This window comes from Zeus faber, assembly GCF_960531495.2.
Source record: "Zeus faber genome assembly, chromosome: 9".
In the NCBI taxonomy this organism is placed as follows: Eukaryota; Metazoa; Chordata; class Actinopteri; order Zeiformes; family Zeidae; genus Zeus; species Zeus faber.
In genome coordinates this window covers 26,492,911-26,510,031 of record NC_137197.1, presented here as the reverse complement: position 1 = coordinate 26,510,031, position 17,121 = coordinate 26,492,911, and the positions used below count along the sequence as shown (strand labels likewise).

General features: G+C 45.6%; 1 protein-coding gene across 1 annotated transcript in view; it reads left to right on the top strand.

Moving 5' to 3' along the window:
- Positions 1–10,093: 10,093 nt before the first annotated feature.
- The window catches only part of numbl (NUMB like endocytic adaptor protein), a 15,191-nt gene continuing 8,163 nt past the window's right edge, over positions 10,094–17,121 (top strand). The window contains exons 1-3 of the mRNA XM_080007124.1: positions 10,094–10,237; positions 11,537–11,611; positions 14,800–14,874. Of these exons, the coding sequence (XP_079863250.1) occupies positions 10,112–10,237; positions 11,537–11,611; positions 14,800–14,874 (276 nt within the window). The 5' untranslated portion in view covers positions 10,094–10,111. The remainder of the gene's footprint in view (positions 10,238–11,536; positions 11,612–14,799; positions 14,875–17,121) is intronic.

The following is a 17,121-nucleotide window of genomic DNA, read 5'->3' as shown; positions in this document are numbered from 1 at the left end:
TGGGGCTGCAGAGGGAAAAAATGATGCAGTCTGTGGGGTGGGTGGGTGGGTGGGTGGATGGAATTGTGATGACACAAAGTTTTAGGGTTAGGCGTGATGATGCAAGACTGACAGAAGCAAGTGGAAGGGGGATGGCGTGTGACGTGCACGGCAAGTAGTGTGGTGGCGAGGTGAGAAGAGCGGGAGGCGGAGGAGAGGAGACGTGAAAAAACTGTGTTAGATTAGGGAAAAAAGACGACATCATCAGTATGGCGGTTTGAAACAGCTGCATGAAACTGACGAAAAAAACCTCAAACACAGAACACCGCGTGGGAGCGGCAACAATAATGCTGTGTGTGTGTGTGTGTGTGTGTGTGTGTGTGTGTGTGTGTGTGTGTGTGTGTGTGTGTGTGTGTGTGTGTGTGTGTGTGTGTGTGTGTGTGTGTGTGTGTGTGTGTGTGTGTGTGAGAGTGCTGGTGATGACCACTGCTTTTTCAGCAGTGGTCTAGACTGATAGAGAAGGGATCACAGCATCACAGTGTGGTTTGAGGCATCTAACGACACCCGCACACACGCATTTTAGTACTTGTATCAAAGTGAGGTCCAAGTAAACACACCTGCTAAGTGAGGACCCATGTTCCTGGTGCACTTCTAAACCAAAGAAATAGTCAATTCGAAGACTGGGCCTCACAAGTATGGTAAAACAAACAAGCAAACTCGCTCGCTCGCTCGCTCGCTCACTCACTCACTCACTCACTCACTCACTCACACACATGCAGGCTTTCAAAGTTAACCTGGATCCAGGGAGTCCTCTTGTTCCAAGGGCACAGGAGGATTTGTACGTTAATCTGCTTGTTTTTGTTTTTTTTAAACTTATTTTTTGTGTCCTCCATCAGGCGTACACACACACACACACACACACACACAAACACACACAAAAATATACACAAAGTGCGGGGGTTGGGAGCCCCCCCCCCCATAGACTTCGACAGGTGTGGCCGTTCCCCAACCAGCTCCACACCCGGCAGCCAATCCTAAATGACCTGAATGAACTAAGTAAATGAAACCCCCACATACGCACACACACGCACACGCACACGCACACACACACACACACACACACACACACACAATCTTCTCTGCAGTGTGCTCCAGGCTTAACCTTGGGTGGGTGGGAATAGAAACAGAGGCAGGTGCAAGTATGAGGATAACAGGTGTGTGTGTGTGTGTGTGTGTGTGTGTGTGTGTGTGTGTGTGTGTGTGTGTGTGTGTGTGTGTGTGTGTGTGTGTGTGTGTGTGTGTGTCTGTGTGTGTCTGTGTCTGTGTGTGTGTGTATATGTGTGCGCGCGCAAGCGCAAGCGCGTGTGTGTGTGTGCGCGGGTGCGTGCGCGCTACAGGTGAGGTTGTCTGTGTTTCCCGACGGGTTTCCTCTCTTTAACTCTTTCCATGTATGGGAAACAAAGAAACTGATAGTTTGAGCGTTTTAAAGCCTCCAGACAGTGAGGGGATTTCCTAGTCGTGTGTGTGTGTGTGTGTGTGTGTGTGTGTGTGTGTGTGTGTGTGTGTGTGTGTGTGTGTGTGTGTGTGTGTGTGTGTGTGTGTGTGTGTGTGTGTGTGTGTGTGTGTGTGTGTGTGTGTGTGTGTGTGATACAGTAGTGTTCTTGTGCTTGTTTTTGTGCATGGTCGGGTCGTGATTGGCTGGGTCGGGGTTTATTTTTTTGTTTCATATTTTCAGAGTCTAGTCTGGAAGTCGGTTCCATTTGGCCAACTGTTACCGGTCGACCTTTGTCGCGTTTTAAGTAGAACAAACAAACAAATCATTGCATGCGCATCATTGGTTCAAAGGTCAAAATGGGATTGGCCAAACTGTCCTAGATTGAAAGGCAGGGGCGGCTTTCTCCTTATCCCCCGCATCATTGTCATGACAACATCTGTCTGAGTCCGAGTGCACCTGCTGCTAATACTAATACCACGCCTCCCAGAATGCATTGCAACAGTCTGGTTCAGGCGGAGATGCAGCTCCGATCTTTTCACGAGATTTGGTGAGAGTTGGTGCAAATGCTTACGCTGGCGAGAATGTTGAATTCTTATACACACACCACATACACACATACACACATAAACACACTGTCAGTGTTTGGGTGGAGGCTTCTCATATTTGTTGAGTGTTCCAACTTTCCTGTCACTGGTTGCTACACACACACACACACACACACACACACACACACACACACACACACACAGATTTGTGGTTTGCATTAGAGCATCATTAAAATGGGATCCTCAGGCTCAGGTTTTGCAAACAGGGCAAAGTCATTAGTGGTTAGCGGGGTCGGTCGGAATTAGAATTTTTGTTTTTTAAGTACCACAAACCTTTGACATAACGTCTTAACTTTAAGCTTTTTACCCTTTGCACTCCACTTTATCTGTTATATTTAGGCATGCGTATGTGTGTGAGTGTGTTTGTTCTGGTCTGTAGCACTAGGCTGGCCCTGGTAGACTTTAAACTCTGAAACAAGGGTTTCCTGGATTCACTTTACATTGATGTGGTAGATAAATGTATACAATTACATAGAAAAGTGACTATGTGTTCTAGTTTTGATAATTTTGGCCATAAAAAAATATATTGCCATCATTATATTAACATTTATAATGTAATCCCTGCATGTGTTTCAAGTATTACACCCCCAACCTACCTGTGTTATTGGTTTGGTCCAATTAAGGAAGCAAATACCTGTAGTAGTGTATAAAAGCTGGTCCTTCCACGCTATGGGACGCTATGTTTCTCTCATGTTTTATAAAAGTCTCTTCAGTTTAGTTTATCCTGATCCTGGGACTCCATCTAATTATATTTTTGTATAATTATGGTGAATAAGACCGCCACTTGATTTTTCGTGTCAGTCAGTGTGTGTGTGTGTCTTTAGTCTACCTGTGTGTGTGTGTGTGTCTCTCTCTGTCTGCCTGTGTGTGTGTGTGTAGGCTGTCACAGTGTGGCAGTGGGCTGCTTTAGCACACGCTGTGCTGCTGCAGCCGTCACTACGGATCCATCTGCACTCACGGCGTGTGATTGTGTTCGGGAAGAGGCACAAGTACAGTTGTTGTAGCCGCTCACCCACACGCCAAAAGAAGTGTCTCCAGCTCCCACACACCACACCACGCACCCACACACACACCACTCAATTCAAGTGTGTGTGTGTGTGTGTGTGTGTGTGTGTGTGTGTGTGTGTGTGTGTGTTTGGCTGACACTCGAGGAGTCTCTACGTGTGTGTCTTGTATTTGATTCTGCTAACTACTTAAAAAAAACATATACTGTACGTATGTATTTATGGCACAGCAAGAGGTGGCAACACACACACACACACTTTGTACATACTGTTCATTTTTTCGGGTTTATTGCCATTCTGTTTACTCTTTACGTTTTTAGGTTTTTTCTATTGTATTTTTAGGGTTATTTGTGATGTTATCATTAGGTTCATTGTATGTAACTCTTCTATTCTTCTTATCTTTAGGTCCATCTTTCTGTTTCACCGCTTATGTTGATTTTGTTAGTCATTGTATTTGAGAAAAATTCTTCCTGTTTATAAGTTCGATTGTTTTTCTGTGATTGTTTAGGTTATATTTGTTGTTTATCATTAGGTTTAGTGTTGATGTAGAAATTGCATCTATCTGTCTATCTGAACGTAGTTTTTAGCAATGTTGTTTTTTTATTTAAAGGTGAACAACGCAGGGTTACGAGATCACTATATTCCACAGCTGTTTAAGGCTGGAGTAATAAATAACTCCATCCATCCATCCATCCATCCATCCATCCATCCATCCATCCATTCATTTATGTTCTTCATCTGCTTCTTCCTGTCTCACCATGCTGAAATGAAGAGGTGCCGCAGAGGCAGCCTGTCTTCATTCCCGCACCACGCTGTATTCTCTACCCTCTCTAGCTCTATCTTCCTCTCTCTCTCTCTCTCTCTCTCTTCTCTCTCTCTTTCTGCCTCTCTGTCACACCCACCACATTTCTCTGTTTTGTCTCTGTGTCAGACGTGCATTAAAGAAGTAACCGCAAACGATGACGCCTCAGGATTGCCTGTGTGTGTGTGTGTGTGTGTGTGTGTGTGTGTGCGTGTGTGTGTTTGTGTGTGTGTGTGTGTCCACCCGCGTGGGCTAACAAGTGTCTCTATCCGGGTCACTCCATGCGTACAGTTGGAGTGTAAGAGGCCCTCAAACTGGGTCACCCCTCAGCCCCCGGTGTCTGACTCTGTGTGTGTGTGTGTGTGTGTGTGTGTGTGTGTGTGTTTTAGCCATAAGTAGGCTAAAACTGTTCAAACAAATCAAATCTATTGCATACTGCAGCTAATGAAGCGGTAATTACACAGAGCAAACAGACTATTGTAAAGAAAAATATTAAGTAATAGAGAGAGGGGGGTGGACAGAAAGAGGGTTTTGTCACCTTGTGTCATTTGTGTCTACATTGTGGTGGCGGTTAACTCCGTTATAATAGCGACTAAGTCAAGACAATCCCCTCCCGCTTGACACCACACATCCACACATGCGTGCGCGCAGACACAGACACACATGCACACGCACACACTTGGACTCTTGCCCAGCCTGTCCTGTCGCTTCTCCTCATATCCCAGGAGCTGCACAGACACATGGCTGGCTTACCGTAATTCTGTGTGTGTGTGTGTGTGTGTGTGTGTGTGTGTGTGTGTGTGTGTGTGTGTGTGTGTGTGTGTGTGTGTGTGTGTGTGTGTGTGTGTGTGTGTGTGTGTGTGTGTGTGTGTGTGCGCGTGTCTGCGCGTGTGTGTGTGTCTGCACGCGCGGGTGTGGGCGTGGGTGTTAGGGAGGAGCATGTTATCTGGAGGAGTTTGGAGGGAAGAGTGTGTCCTGTGTTGCCAACGCTCTGAGCTTGCAGCGCAGCGCAGAACATCTGGATCAGGGAGGTGTGTGTGTGTGTGTGTGTGTGTGTGTGTGTGTGTGTGTGTGTGTGTGTGTGTGTGTGTGTGTGTGTGTGTGTGTGTGTGTGTGTGTGTGTGTGTGTGTGTGTGTGTGTGTGTGCGCGCGCGCATGGGTGTTAGGGAGGAGCATGTTATCTGGAGGAGTTTGGAGGGAGGAGTGTGTCCTGTGTTGCCAACGCTCTGAGCTCGCAGCGCAGAACATCTGGATCAGGGAGGAGTGTGTGTGTGTGTGTGTGTGTGTGTGTGTGTGTGTGTGTGTGTGTGTGTGTGTGTGTGTGTGTGTGTGTGTGTGTGTGTGTGTGTGTGTGTGTGTGTGTAAGAAAGAGAACGCAACAGTCCGCCAAAGAGTTGAGTCAGACTTGCAGCTGGACAGTGAAATGTACAGCTGGACATACATGGGCGGGTGTGACAACTTCTATAGGATGGAAACACACACACACACACACATTTTTCAACTGGTATCAAAGTGAGGTCCAAGTAAATACATTTTGTTGAAGGGGACCCATGTTTCTGGTGCACTTCTAAACCAAAGAATGCGCACTCGGAGACCGGTGCTCAAAGTAAAGTAAAACGCACACACGCCACACCCATGCACATTGTTTCACCATTACAAATCCACAGTGGTGAAAAGTAACAAAGTATTTTTGTTACTGCACTGATGTACATTTTTAAGGTCTCCGTACATTCAGTTTCGGAGACTTTTGACTTTCACTCAAAGCAAACACCTGTACTTTATTTATCTCATTCTCAATATCCCGTAACTTTGCTTTACTTTTTCCAAAAATCTGGATTCACATTTATAAAGGATCAATCAAACTGATCATTGATGATTGATTTGGTCCATGGTATCTTTTAAATCTAAATGACCCCAAAAAGCTCTGTTACCTCAGGGCGCTGGGCGTGCCTGTACTTTTACTGTTAATAGGAGAAATGTTAATGCTATGTTCACTCCTACTGGAGACACTCTTACTCGGGGCGTTTGTACTTTTTTACTCGAGTGAAAGATCAGAGTACTTCTCCTAACTGTCGCAAACCCAGCGACTCGGGAGCGCTTTAAAGGCTTTTTTGTCGGGACATTCCCCCTTCACCCCTTTCTACCATGGCGTTGAAGAGGGAGAGGGTGAGGGAGGGAAGGAAGGAGGGAGGGAGGGGTGATCCGGGATGAGTGCACATGAAAGACAAAGCCCGAACATCACATCCTAGGTCATCTCTCTCTCTCTCTCTCTCTCTCTCTCTCTCTCTCTCTCTCTATCTCTGTCTCTCTCCTCCCGGAACAATGTGCTCCAGATGACTTTGCTCGCTCTAAACGCTGGAAGGGAGACAACTATGTGCCCCCCTCCCTCCCTCCCTCCCCCTCCCTCTCTTTGTGTAGTCTACGCCGACGCTCGCTTATAAACTTTGCGCGAGCTTTGCGTGACAGCGAGCGGGGATTAGCGGGGAAGTCCACGGCGCCGTTGATTCATAGATTTGTTTGCGGACGTTGTTTACTTTACCGTCTTTCTCTTTTCTTTCTTGACCTCCTTCTGATTCCGCTCATCTGTCGCTCTCCACCGTTATAAGCCTGTTGTTTGTCCCCCTCCCTCCCGCACCCTCGCCCTCTCTCTTCCCCACTCTCTCTCTCTCTCTCTCTCTCTCTCTCTCCAGGACCCTGTTGTATCCACGCTGCTCCAGAACGTCCCCAAATGCCTCCCTTTGGAGTGTGTTTAGCTTAACGAAACCAAACAAACAACCTTATGGGGACACATGCTTTTTGTTTGTGTACTCTGTCATCTCCCTCAGGGTGTCTGTGCAGCCTGGGTCTGTTCCTGCTTTTCTCTTTTATCCAGATTTATTGTTGCGTGTCGTCCTTTTTTTTGGACGAGCTGAGCACAGGGTTGTTTTTGACACCGTGCAGCATTTTATTTATCCTCATCTCTGATCCGAGGCTGAGATCAGAGTTTTTAACGTTCATTTATTAGAAACATTTTGCCTGATTACAGACAGCATTGGCTGGGTTGTGCACATTCAGCAAATTAAGTTGGGGGGAGAGGGAGGGAGGGAGGGAGGGAGAGAGAGCGAGGGGGAGAGGGAGAGGGGGAGAGAGAGAGAGAGAGAGAGAGAGCGAGAGAGAGCGAGAGAGAGCGAGAGAGAGAGGGAGGGACTTAATAATCCTCTCCAATGTTAAATATTTATTGCTCACACTTCAAAATGTCCTAAATTTGGCCATCATTTCTACTTTTCACTCTCAAGATCTATTTTTCATGATTTATAGTGCAGACACTCTACCCCACTCTACTCCTATCTAGTGCTTTTTGGAACACAGAGAATACATTTTTTACAAAATCCACATTAGTAATAATTAACGCAATGATTTTAGCAACGATAACAAAAAAACGGAACTGTAACGTAGCGTAACGTTTGACTGTTCAGGTCCATCAATTATTGAATTTTGAATATTAAGGCTCACATTACTGTAGAAAGGGTCTTATTAGATTCCCATTACACACACACACACACACACTAAAACACAAAACATTTTAATGTTCTATTTGCACACTTATCTTATTACTCACTTGCTTCCTTACATGCTTGTTTCTCTCTCTCTCTCTCTAACCCTGACCATATGAGGCCACTTACAATGTATTAACACACACACACACACACACACACACACACACACACACACACACACACACACACACACACACACACACACACACACACACACACACACACCCACCTGCTCCAGAGGCAGTGGACACCAGTTAGGTGCCAGTCGGCCTTGGCGGTGTGCCCAGAAATTACTGGCAACGGCCTTGGCACGCTTGGCGGTCTAGCCGCAGAGGGTGTGTGTGTGTGTGTGTGTGTGTGTGTGTGTGTGTGTGTGTGTGTGTGTGTGTGTGTGTGTGTGTGTGTGTGTGTGTGTGTGTGTGTGTGTGTGTGTGTGTGTGTGTAAAGTGTGTAAAGTGTGTAGGCTTGGGCTCGTAACTCTTGGCAGTGCTTGCGTGCCTTCCATGCCAGGGATGACTACAGCCACCCAGGCCTGGGATTCACTCTGGTTCCATCTGAATAAGCGGAAACGTGTGTGTGTGTGTGTGTGTGTGTGTGTGTGTGTGTGTGTGTGTGTGTGTGTGTGTGTGTGTGTGTGTGTGTGTGTGTGTGTGTGTGTGTGTGTGTGTGTGTGTGTGTGTGTGTGTGTGTGACTGTGTGACACATGAGGATGTACTGCATATGAATACACTTCCAGCAAACCATAGCACCTGTTACTTGTGATGACGAGAATATGTGTGTGTGTGTGTGTGTGTGTGTGTGTGTGTGTCTATAAAAATACGTACCAGCCCTGTACTGTGCAGGGAGGAGTTCAGACTTCTACAATATCCTTGCCGATCGCTGCTTCGGAGCAGGGTTTTTGACTGGAGTCTTCAGATAAAACCTGCGTGAGAACCTTGTCCGAGCCCGTGAATTTCTCAAAGCTGAGATGACGAAGCTCGGGGCGGCTAGACGGTAAGAGAATATGATGTGGTTAATCCAAACCCTGTGTCCTCTGGACCCCAAAGAGCGCGAAGACTGAAGACTTAGCGAAAGACGGGATCACGCCGCAGGGTTTTGTTTCTGATTCATTCGACTACGTGTGTAGAAAAGACGACGAGTCGGGAGAATAGCGACTACTGAGGCGATTCAATCTTCTATATTTGGTCCCATCCGTATCAGCTTTCCTACCTCCCCGGCAGACCCCGGCTCTTCCGACAGGCGAGATATGACGGTCGCCTAGGGTGCCATCCCGAGGGTGGGGCAGTGAGGGAGCGATCAGGGGGCGATTCGCCCACCTGTCTCCCTCTCCGGCGGCAGCGATGGGGCATCAGCACCCGACGTTGCCAACCTAGGCGTGATCAGCACGCCAAAACTGTGTGTTTTTGTTTTGGATGTACGTTATTTTATTTGACTCTGTTTCCTTGAAGAACAAAACAAGTACCATGCGTAATGGGGACACTACCCCCCACCCCCACCCACACCCGTCGACAGTTTGCCTAGAGCAGCAAAATGGCTAGAGCCGGCCCTGCGCAGACTGAGCGAGCGTGGGGCGGAGATGAAAACGGTGATTACCATTTTTTAAGCAGGTCATGTTTTGATAGCATCGCCTCTGATTATGCGCGGCTGGAAATTACCATTGCTAAACGGACCAATGGGCTGAATGGTCTAATTAGGCCGGTCATGACAGGAGTGCATGAGTGTCAGTGCTCATAGAAACAGGTGGTATAAGGAGTGTGTTTGTCTGCTAAATGACTAAATGTAAATGTAATATAAATGTATGTGTGTGTGTGTGTGTGTGTGTGTGTGTGTCTGTGTCTGTGTCTGTGTGTGTGTTACTATACTTGTGAGGACCGCTCTCAGAATTGACAATTGTTTTGGTTGAGAATTGCACAAACATGGGTCCTCGCTTACCAGGTGTATATACTCGGATTTCACTTTGATACCAGTACAAGAACGTGTGTGTATGTCTGTTTGTATGTAGGTGTGTGTGTGTGTGTGTGTGTGTGTGTGTGTGTGTGTGTGTGTGTGTGTGTGTGTGTGTGTGTGTGTGTGTGTGTGTGTGTGTGTGTGTGTGTGTGTGTGTGTGTGTGTTGAGGAGGTAGGGGCTGTGTGTATGATGCGCATCCGTGGTCTGAACACGTTGACGTGTGTGCGAGTGATCTGCATTCACATCATGTTTTCTGGATGTTTCTTCTTCGAGATGAAAACGCGCTGAGTGCCCTGTGCTAATCAGCGTCTCGCTCTACCTGTGTGATCCATTGCTCTTCGTCTTAATGAGAAATCAATGAGGCGTCGTGGCATTGAGGTTTATGAGGCCGCCGGAGATGACTGCTCAATAACGAGCGCGAGTTAATCGATGAGGCCCGTGCCCGCTCCCTCACGGTTTTATACGCCATGTGGCCGTGAGGCCCTGGAGTGCACAACACAACACCTTTGTTGGGTTTTTAAATGAACGAGCCTTGAGAGACAAGCGAGGCGATTTAGCATTTTAGGGATGGATGTGACGTAGCGATGTCTCTGATAAGGAGACAGCCGTTGGAGCACAGGTTGTTTGTTAGATGGTTAAAATGTGGTGTGTATTGTCCCCAATTCCCCGCGGTGCAGGTTCAATAACCTGTCTGTCTGTCTCTCGTTCCATTCACAGTACCAGGGAGCACGCGACCCCGGAGATGAACAAGCTTCGGCAGAGCCTGCGGAGGAAGAAGCCCACCTACGTCCCGGAGGCCAGCAGACCCCACCAGTGGCAGGCCGACGAGGAGGCTGTGCGCAAGGGCAAATGTAATTTTGCCGTCAGGGTAAGGAAGCAGTCCTCTGGACTTTTGAGCAGTTTTCTTCACACATGAACCACCGTCGCGAAAATCCGATCAAAATAGCCTGTTGTGCAAACCATCACTGAGCGTTCAATGCTTTGGTCTCCGCCAGGCTTTCAGTTTCCCTCTTCTCCCTCTGGGCAAACGATATAGTTGAACTGTAGGCGCCGCCAGCTGGTGTGGAGGCACGGACAGAATTATACTGGAAGACTGTCAGAAGACAATAAGCGGCAGCATTTTGATGCATTTTTTTTGCATAAGTTTGCCTTGGATTGAACTACACTGGAGCTGCAGTGGTGTTGGGTGTACGCATCGCGGCAAATGTAGTTTAAGTAAAACTTTTGTTTAAAGGATGGGTCTTTTAGAACCCCTGGTTGGATGTTTTCGGAATCGTAATTATTCTTATACATGGCTCAGAATCGGTGACACTAATAATGCCAAGTATTTTAAATTTTAAGAGACACAAGACTCACTAATGCAAATATTATATAACTAGTTCACAGCACAATCGGTAAAATAGAGACAAATTGCAACCGCTAAAGGAAGCCATAGAAACTACAACAACGTTGCCAAACATGACTGATCTTCCTCCACGAGGGGTGGGCGGGCGGAGGAACGCGGTGCGATGTCACAACACAAGCGATTGAGAGAAAAAAAAAAGCTGCATTTAAAATGGAATCCTCCACTCGCCGCCTGCTCGTCACTTTGGGCTCTGGGAGCTGCAGTCCTACTATAATTATTTCCCTCTGGGCCTTTCCTACACTAGTAGTACAGTGCTCCGTAGGCTTGATTGTCTTTTGGTCACTCTCTCTCTCTCTCTCTCTCTCTCACGCTTTATTTTTTCCTCTCTCCTTCTCCACCATAGATGTGGTAAAAATGCCCTGCTTCTGACGAGTTACCACTTCTACAAATAGGCATTAATGAAGCTTTGGTTTTACAAGGCCTTTCTTTCTCTCTCTCTCTTTCCCGCTTTACTGTTCTTCTCTCCTTCACATTACTTCTGTTCCTCTCATCTCTCTCACTCGTTTTCTGTGTGTGTGTGTGTGTGTGTGTGTGTGTGTGTGTGTGTGTGTGTGTGTGTGTGTGTGTGTGTGTGTGTGTGTGTGTGTGTGTGTGTGTGTGTGTGTGTGTGTGTGTGTGTGTGTGTGTGGAGAGTTTTCAGGGTTTGTTTGGCCCCGTTACCTCCCGCATTGCTTCATTATGTTTTATTAAACGAACATTGAGCGTCAAATCCCCTCTCTCTCTCTCTCTTTCCCTCCTTCTGTCTCTCTCTTTTATCTCCAGTACCTGGGGTTGGTGGAGGTGGAGGAGTCCAGGGGGATGCATGTATGTGAAGAAGCAGTGAAGAAGCTCAAAGTTGTAAGTAACACACACACAGACACACACACACACACACACAGACACACACACCATCATCATCGGTAGGTTAAAACTAACCTGTCTCACGACGCTCTAAACCCAGCTAACGTTCCTATTAGTGAGTGAACAATCCAGCGCTTGGTGAATTCTGCTTCTCAATGACAGGAAGAGTCGACATCAAAGGATCAAAAAGTGTTGTCACTATGAGTGTGTGTGTGTGTGTGTGTGTGTGTGTGTGTGTGCGCGCGCACTCACACACACACACACACGCCCTCCTCTAGGCCTGCTACTGCAGTTGTTCTCTCCTCATATGGATTTACAAACTGCATTGGAGCTCATTGTTTGTACATTGTACACATTCACGTGTCTGTCTGTCTGTCTGTCTGTCTGTCTGTCTGCCTGCCTGCCTGCCTGCCCGATTGTCTGCCTGATTAATCTTACTATACCCTACACTGGCAAGCAGAAAATGAGATTTTGGCCAACACTCACACGTAGTGCATCGAGATACAATTTGCAAATAGATGGTATTTAAATGAAAACTGCCGGCGTGAAGAAGATTCTGGCATTTACAAAATATCAGCTGTGATATTATCTCTGGCATTTCCCTAATTTACAACCTGAAAAAATCCCCCCAAAGGTGTGAAATACATGAAGTGGAAAACTTGTGTAATTGTGTGCAGTGATTGCCAGCCCATTATAGATCTTGTATTACACTAACCAGTCAAATGCCATTAAAAAAATAAAAATAAAAAATAAAAAAAATAAATGTTCTCCACTTTGGACCAATAAACTGTGATTGATTCTGACCCGGGGGCTTAATATTGTGATGCATTCCTGCATCAAAATTTGACGTGTAGTTGTGAGACATTTGAGTTTAAATAATATAAAGCCGAAATCTTGGGAGGGAAAAAACGAAATCTGAAAATAGTTTAATTTCACAACCTTTATTGGTCACATACACACCACAGCTAAATATGTAAAATGGCAGTGAAATTTTTTTTGTGCATGCACCCCGCTCCCTTCCTCCCCCCCGTAAAATATGATAACATATGATGAATACAAATAAAATAAATAAAACTACTAAAGTGGAAAAAAAATGATCATAATTTAAATCAAAGTAATAAGTCACTGTTTAACAGTGATTTATTACTGGGCTCAGTCACATTTTGTATTACTCGAAAGTGATTCAAATGTGTATCTTACATGCGTGCACGTTGAAATACTAACATCCTTTCACACACAAATCAGTCAATTTGGAGACCGGTCCTAACAAGTATAGTAAAACAAAAAAAATTGTCAATTCAGAGAGCGGTCCTCACAAGTATAGTAACACACACACAGACACACAGACACACACACACACACACACACCCACACACACACACATCCGCTGCATCCCCTGGGGGGCCGCTATTCAAATGTGAACAGTGTGAAACAGTGAAACAGACTGTATACACACACACACACACACACACACACACACCTTAAGAAAGAAAAAAAACATTCTTTACAGGCTCTACATCAATAGACTGAACAACTATTTCTCATGTGAATCAGACAGTGTTCCCTTGTTTAAAACCGGGATCAAAGCTGGCCGGCATGTTCTCAACAAGCCCTGAAATATGAATGAAACGACAGAGGAGACAGGGAAAGGTTTTTTTTGGGAGTTATTTCTTCCTTGTGCTTCTTTTTTTCCCCACTCTATTCACGCACTTTTCCTCCTCCGCCTTTTCCGTCGAGCCGGTGTCGGTGGAGTCGTTATTTTAATCTTCCCACGCTGCCGAATTGACGCTTTGCTGGTTTGACTCTCTCTTCGTCTTCATCCCTCCGTCTTCCCTGCATCTCTTTCCCATTCCTTCCCGCTCTCTGCCGTATTCCCTAAATCCCCAGCCCTGAAAAAGTTTTACTTTTGATTTTATTGATTTTTTTGATTTTTTCCTTTTCTCCTTCCAAACTTTTCCCCTCTCTCTCTCTCTCTCCTCCTCTCTCTCCTCCTCTCTCTCTCTCTCCTCTCTCTTCTCTCTCTCTCTCTCTCTCTCTCTCTCTCCTCTCTCCTCTCTCTCTCCCTCTCTCTCTCTCCTCTCTCTCTCTCTCTCTCTCTCTCTCTCTCTCTCTCTTTTTTTCTTCTTCTTCTTTCTTCTTCTTCTTCTTCTTTGTGGGAGTACGCAAAACCCACACTTCTTATCGGTGTGTTACGACGTTCAGAGTCATCCACCACGGTGCTCTGTCTCGCTCTCTCACACATCCAGACACACACACACACACGCGTAAGAAGGCCTTATTAAGCTGGTGTATTTTAAGCTTGGCTCGGGCGGAGTGTGTTATTAATGCCACTCGGTGCCTCTCCCCTGGAGAAATGCCTACTGGCGCCAGCTGGCACAATTTACCTCCGCCCGTCCTCTCCGCCTGCTCCCTCGTTCCCATTGTCATCGTCACCATCCACGCCACAAGGCCGTGCCGATACTACAGCTTGTGGGGGACACAACGTAATAACTGGGAGATAACTATAAGGACTGAAGGGGCATTTTTAGAAATGCAGATAACCGTCAAAAACACTGGGTCTTACTCAACTTGTGGGGAAAAAATTATATATTCATTCTTTAAATCATAGAAAAAAGAAAATGCCAAACCACATCATATTCTTCAAATTATCTTTAGCTATTTACAATAAAGGCTTAAAATGAACCAATTGGACATAAACCTATTCCAGTGTACTGTACATTGGAGTAGGTTTGTGTCACTCCCCACCAAGCCCACCCCAAGCCGCCACACCAACTTTTATTTCATTCTGATTGGATAATTATCAAGATCAAGAGAAGGGGTCAAGCTTTGTGTCATTTTCCTGTGGAGCCGACATAAAAAAAGAACAACCTGAAAATAAATGAAAACATTTTTTTTTCCTCATTGCAGTGGCCCTTTCACGCTCAAGGGCCGCTGGCCACGTTCCAAAATTGCCCATATGGTAGATCTGGGCTTGACTGTTCTATATAACCTGCTATCCATTTCAATGTGTGAGACTTGTGTGACAACTTTCTCCTTGTTTTTTTTCTTTCGATTTGATGTTTTTATATAATATTTATTGGAAATTTGTTTTTTATTTTAATATTTTTTTAACTATGAGTTTTAATATAATAAATGTAATTCTGTCTGTCTGTGTTTCTGTCTGTCTCTCTCTCTCTCTCCCCCAGAGTGGAAAAAAGACAGTCAAGGCGGTGTTGTGGGTGTCAGCTGACGGACTCAGGGTGGTGGATGACAAAACTAAGGTGAGCAAGCCTGTGTGTGTGTGTGTGTGTGTGTGTGTGTGTGTGTGTGTGTGTGTGTGTGTGTGTGTGCGTGTGCGTGTGTGCGTGAGTGCGCGTTATGATATCTGCAAATTTCTTTTCCAGGTAAATTTGCTCCAAATCAGAATCAGTTTATTCCACCATGTACAGTACGTGTACATATACTTGGACTTTGTTCTGGTGAGGTTTGGTGCATTTCACTGCAGACGATTAGCATTAAAAGAAAGAAAAGCTTGACAGAATTGTCCGAAAAAATTGAATAAAATTGAATAAAAAGTAAAGTAAAAATACAATTAAAGTAATAAAAAGAGAGACTAGGGTGTATGATTGAATTTGGTTAAATATGATTTGATTGTTTAATTCATCTCTATAAAGATGTAATACGATGCAACATTTATAAATTTGACGTTGTTCATGTTTGTTTTCATTGGCTTTAATATGTGATGTCAGGTCAGATGTAGGTTTATCACCCTTTGTCTCTATTACTATTATTGGTCTAGTACTAGTAATTGGATTAAAAATTACTACTACTGGACGATCATCATCAGCATTTTAAATATGCTCAGTGTAATTACCCATTCATCTCTGTTTTTATTTCAATATTACATGATCAATTTATTGTTGTTGATCCTTGTATTAGTCGTTTTTTTGTATTGCTTCCCTTCGATAATATTTTTGACGGACAACTGTTAGATTACCTTGAAAAAAAAAGATCTTTATTTGCTCTGTGTCGTTTGAGTTTGGCACCGGGCCGAGCCATTAGGGGCGTGGAAGTGTGTGGCGCCGTCAAGTTGTCTGACAGAACTAGCTCCGCAAGCTGACGCGTCACAACGTATCATGCCAATCCCCACATAGTTGGCATTCATTTGTAACTGTTCTTGTATTTAATGAAAATAAATGGTCTCTGTGTACCGTGTTGCCAAAACGAAAAGTGATGGCCGATACAGAGCATTACACCATTTGTGAAGGCAGGAGTGTGAGTGTGAGTGTGAGTGTGAGTGTGAGTGTGAGTGTGAGTGTGTGTGTGAGTGTGTGTGTGTGTGTGTGTGTGTGTTATTTTTTCTTTTGTTTCCAGCCTTCTGAGCCGTCTGTTCTGTCTTTCCTCTAACAAAGGATTTATGACAAAGCTGTCTCCTCTGCAGGGCTGAAAGACAAAAAATACATCAACAAGAAACCTTATACAATAGAAAAATAGTCATCACACAGTTATCCAACCCCAATTAGGGGGGTTATTTTTACTATCCAGACAGACAGGTTTTGAGGATTGTGCTTTTTAAAATGACGACGTAAAATGTCTGCATCTAAACATAAACATCTGAGGGGAGCGTTCAGACTCTCCTCTTTTCACTTGAAAACTTTCTCTGCGTCCCCGTTCTGCCCCTCCGCCCCCTCCAACTGCTTTTCAATTCTGACCCGGCGTGAAGACGTCACCTCAGGACTCGTCACAGAAGGACCCGCCGTGGGTGGCCACGATGTGCCTGATGACAATGTGGGCATGGCTGCAGGCGTGTGTGTGTGTGCGTGTGCGTGCGTGTGTGTGCGCGTGCGTGTGTGTGTGTGTGTGTGTGTGTGTGTGTGCGCACGCGTGTGTCCTCTATGTTTGGGGCTGTCTAGGACATCACACATTTCTAACTTGCTTCACTTTTAATTGAAGCCACTTCTCAGTTCACTGCCTCTCGCCTCCAAGCAAGGGGCGCTCCCTCGGCAGCAGCAGAATCGGAAGTCGAGTAAATAGTTATTCAACGAGGAGAGACAAATTGAATCGTAAATAATGCATTACTGTGATTCGTTACTTAGGAAAGAGAAAATATTTGAGTGCCACCTCCCCTTCAACCGAGGCGAAGTGGCGAGTCAGTTCAAGACCCCCCTCTTCCAGGACGACTATGTGCCAAGTCCCACCGCCACCTCTCCTTCACAACTGATTCCGTCCATGAATCAGCATGGGCCCCCAACTTTGGCGTTCTCTTTTTGTCCCGCTCCCCCGGTGAGAGGCAACGATCCGGGCCTCAAGCCACTGTGTCGTCATGTCAGTGCCGGCTAAACCCGAGCTACATAAACACCCGGGCAATACTTCTGCTACTCATGCACGTGGAAACAAATGCAACACACACATACACACACACACACACACTCAAACACACACACAAACACACTCCTCTCTTCCTAGCCTTTCACCCCGGTACCAGCAGCCTCTCATTTATTCCCTAATTGGCCCACAATGAATGGGCT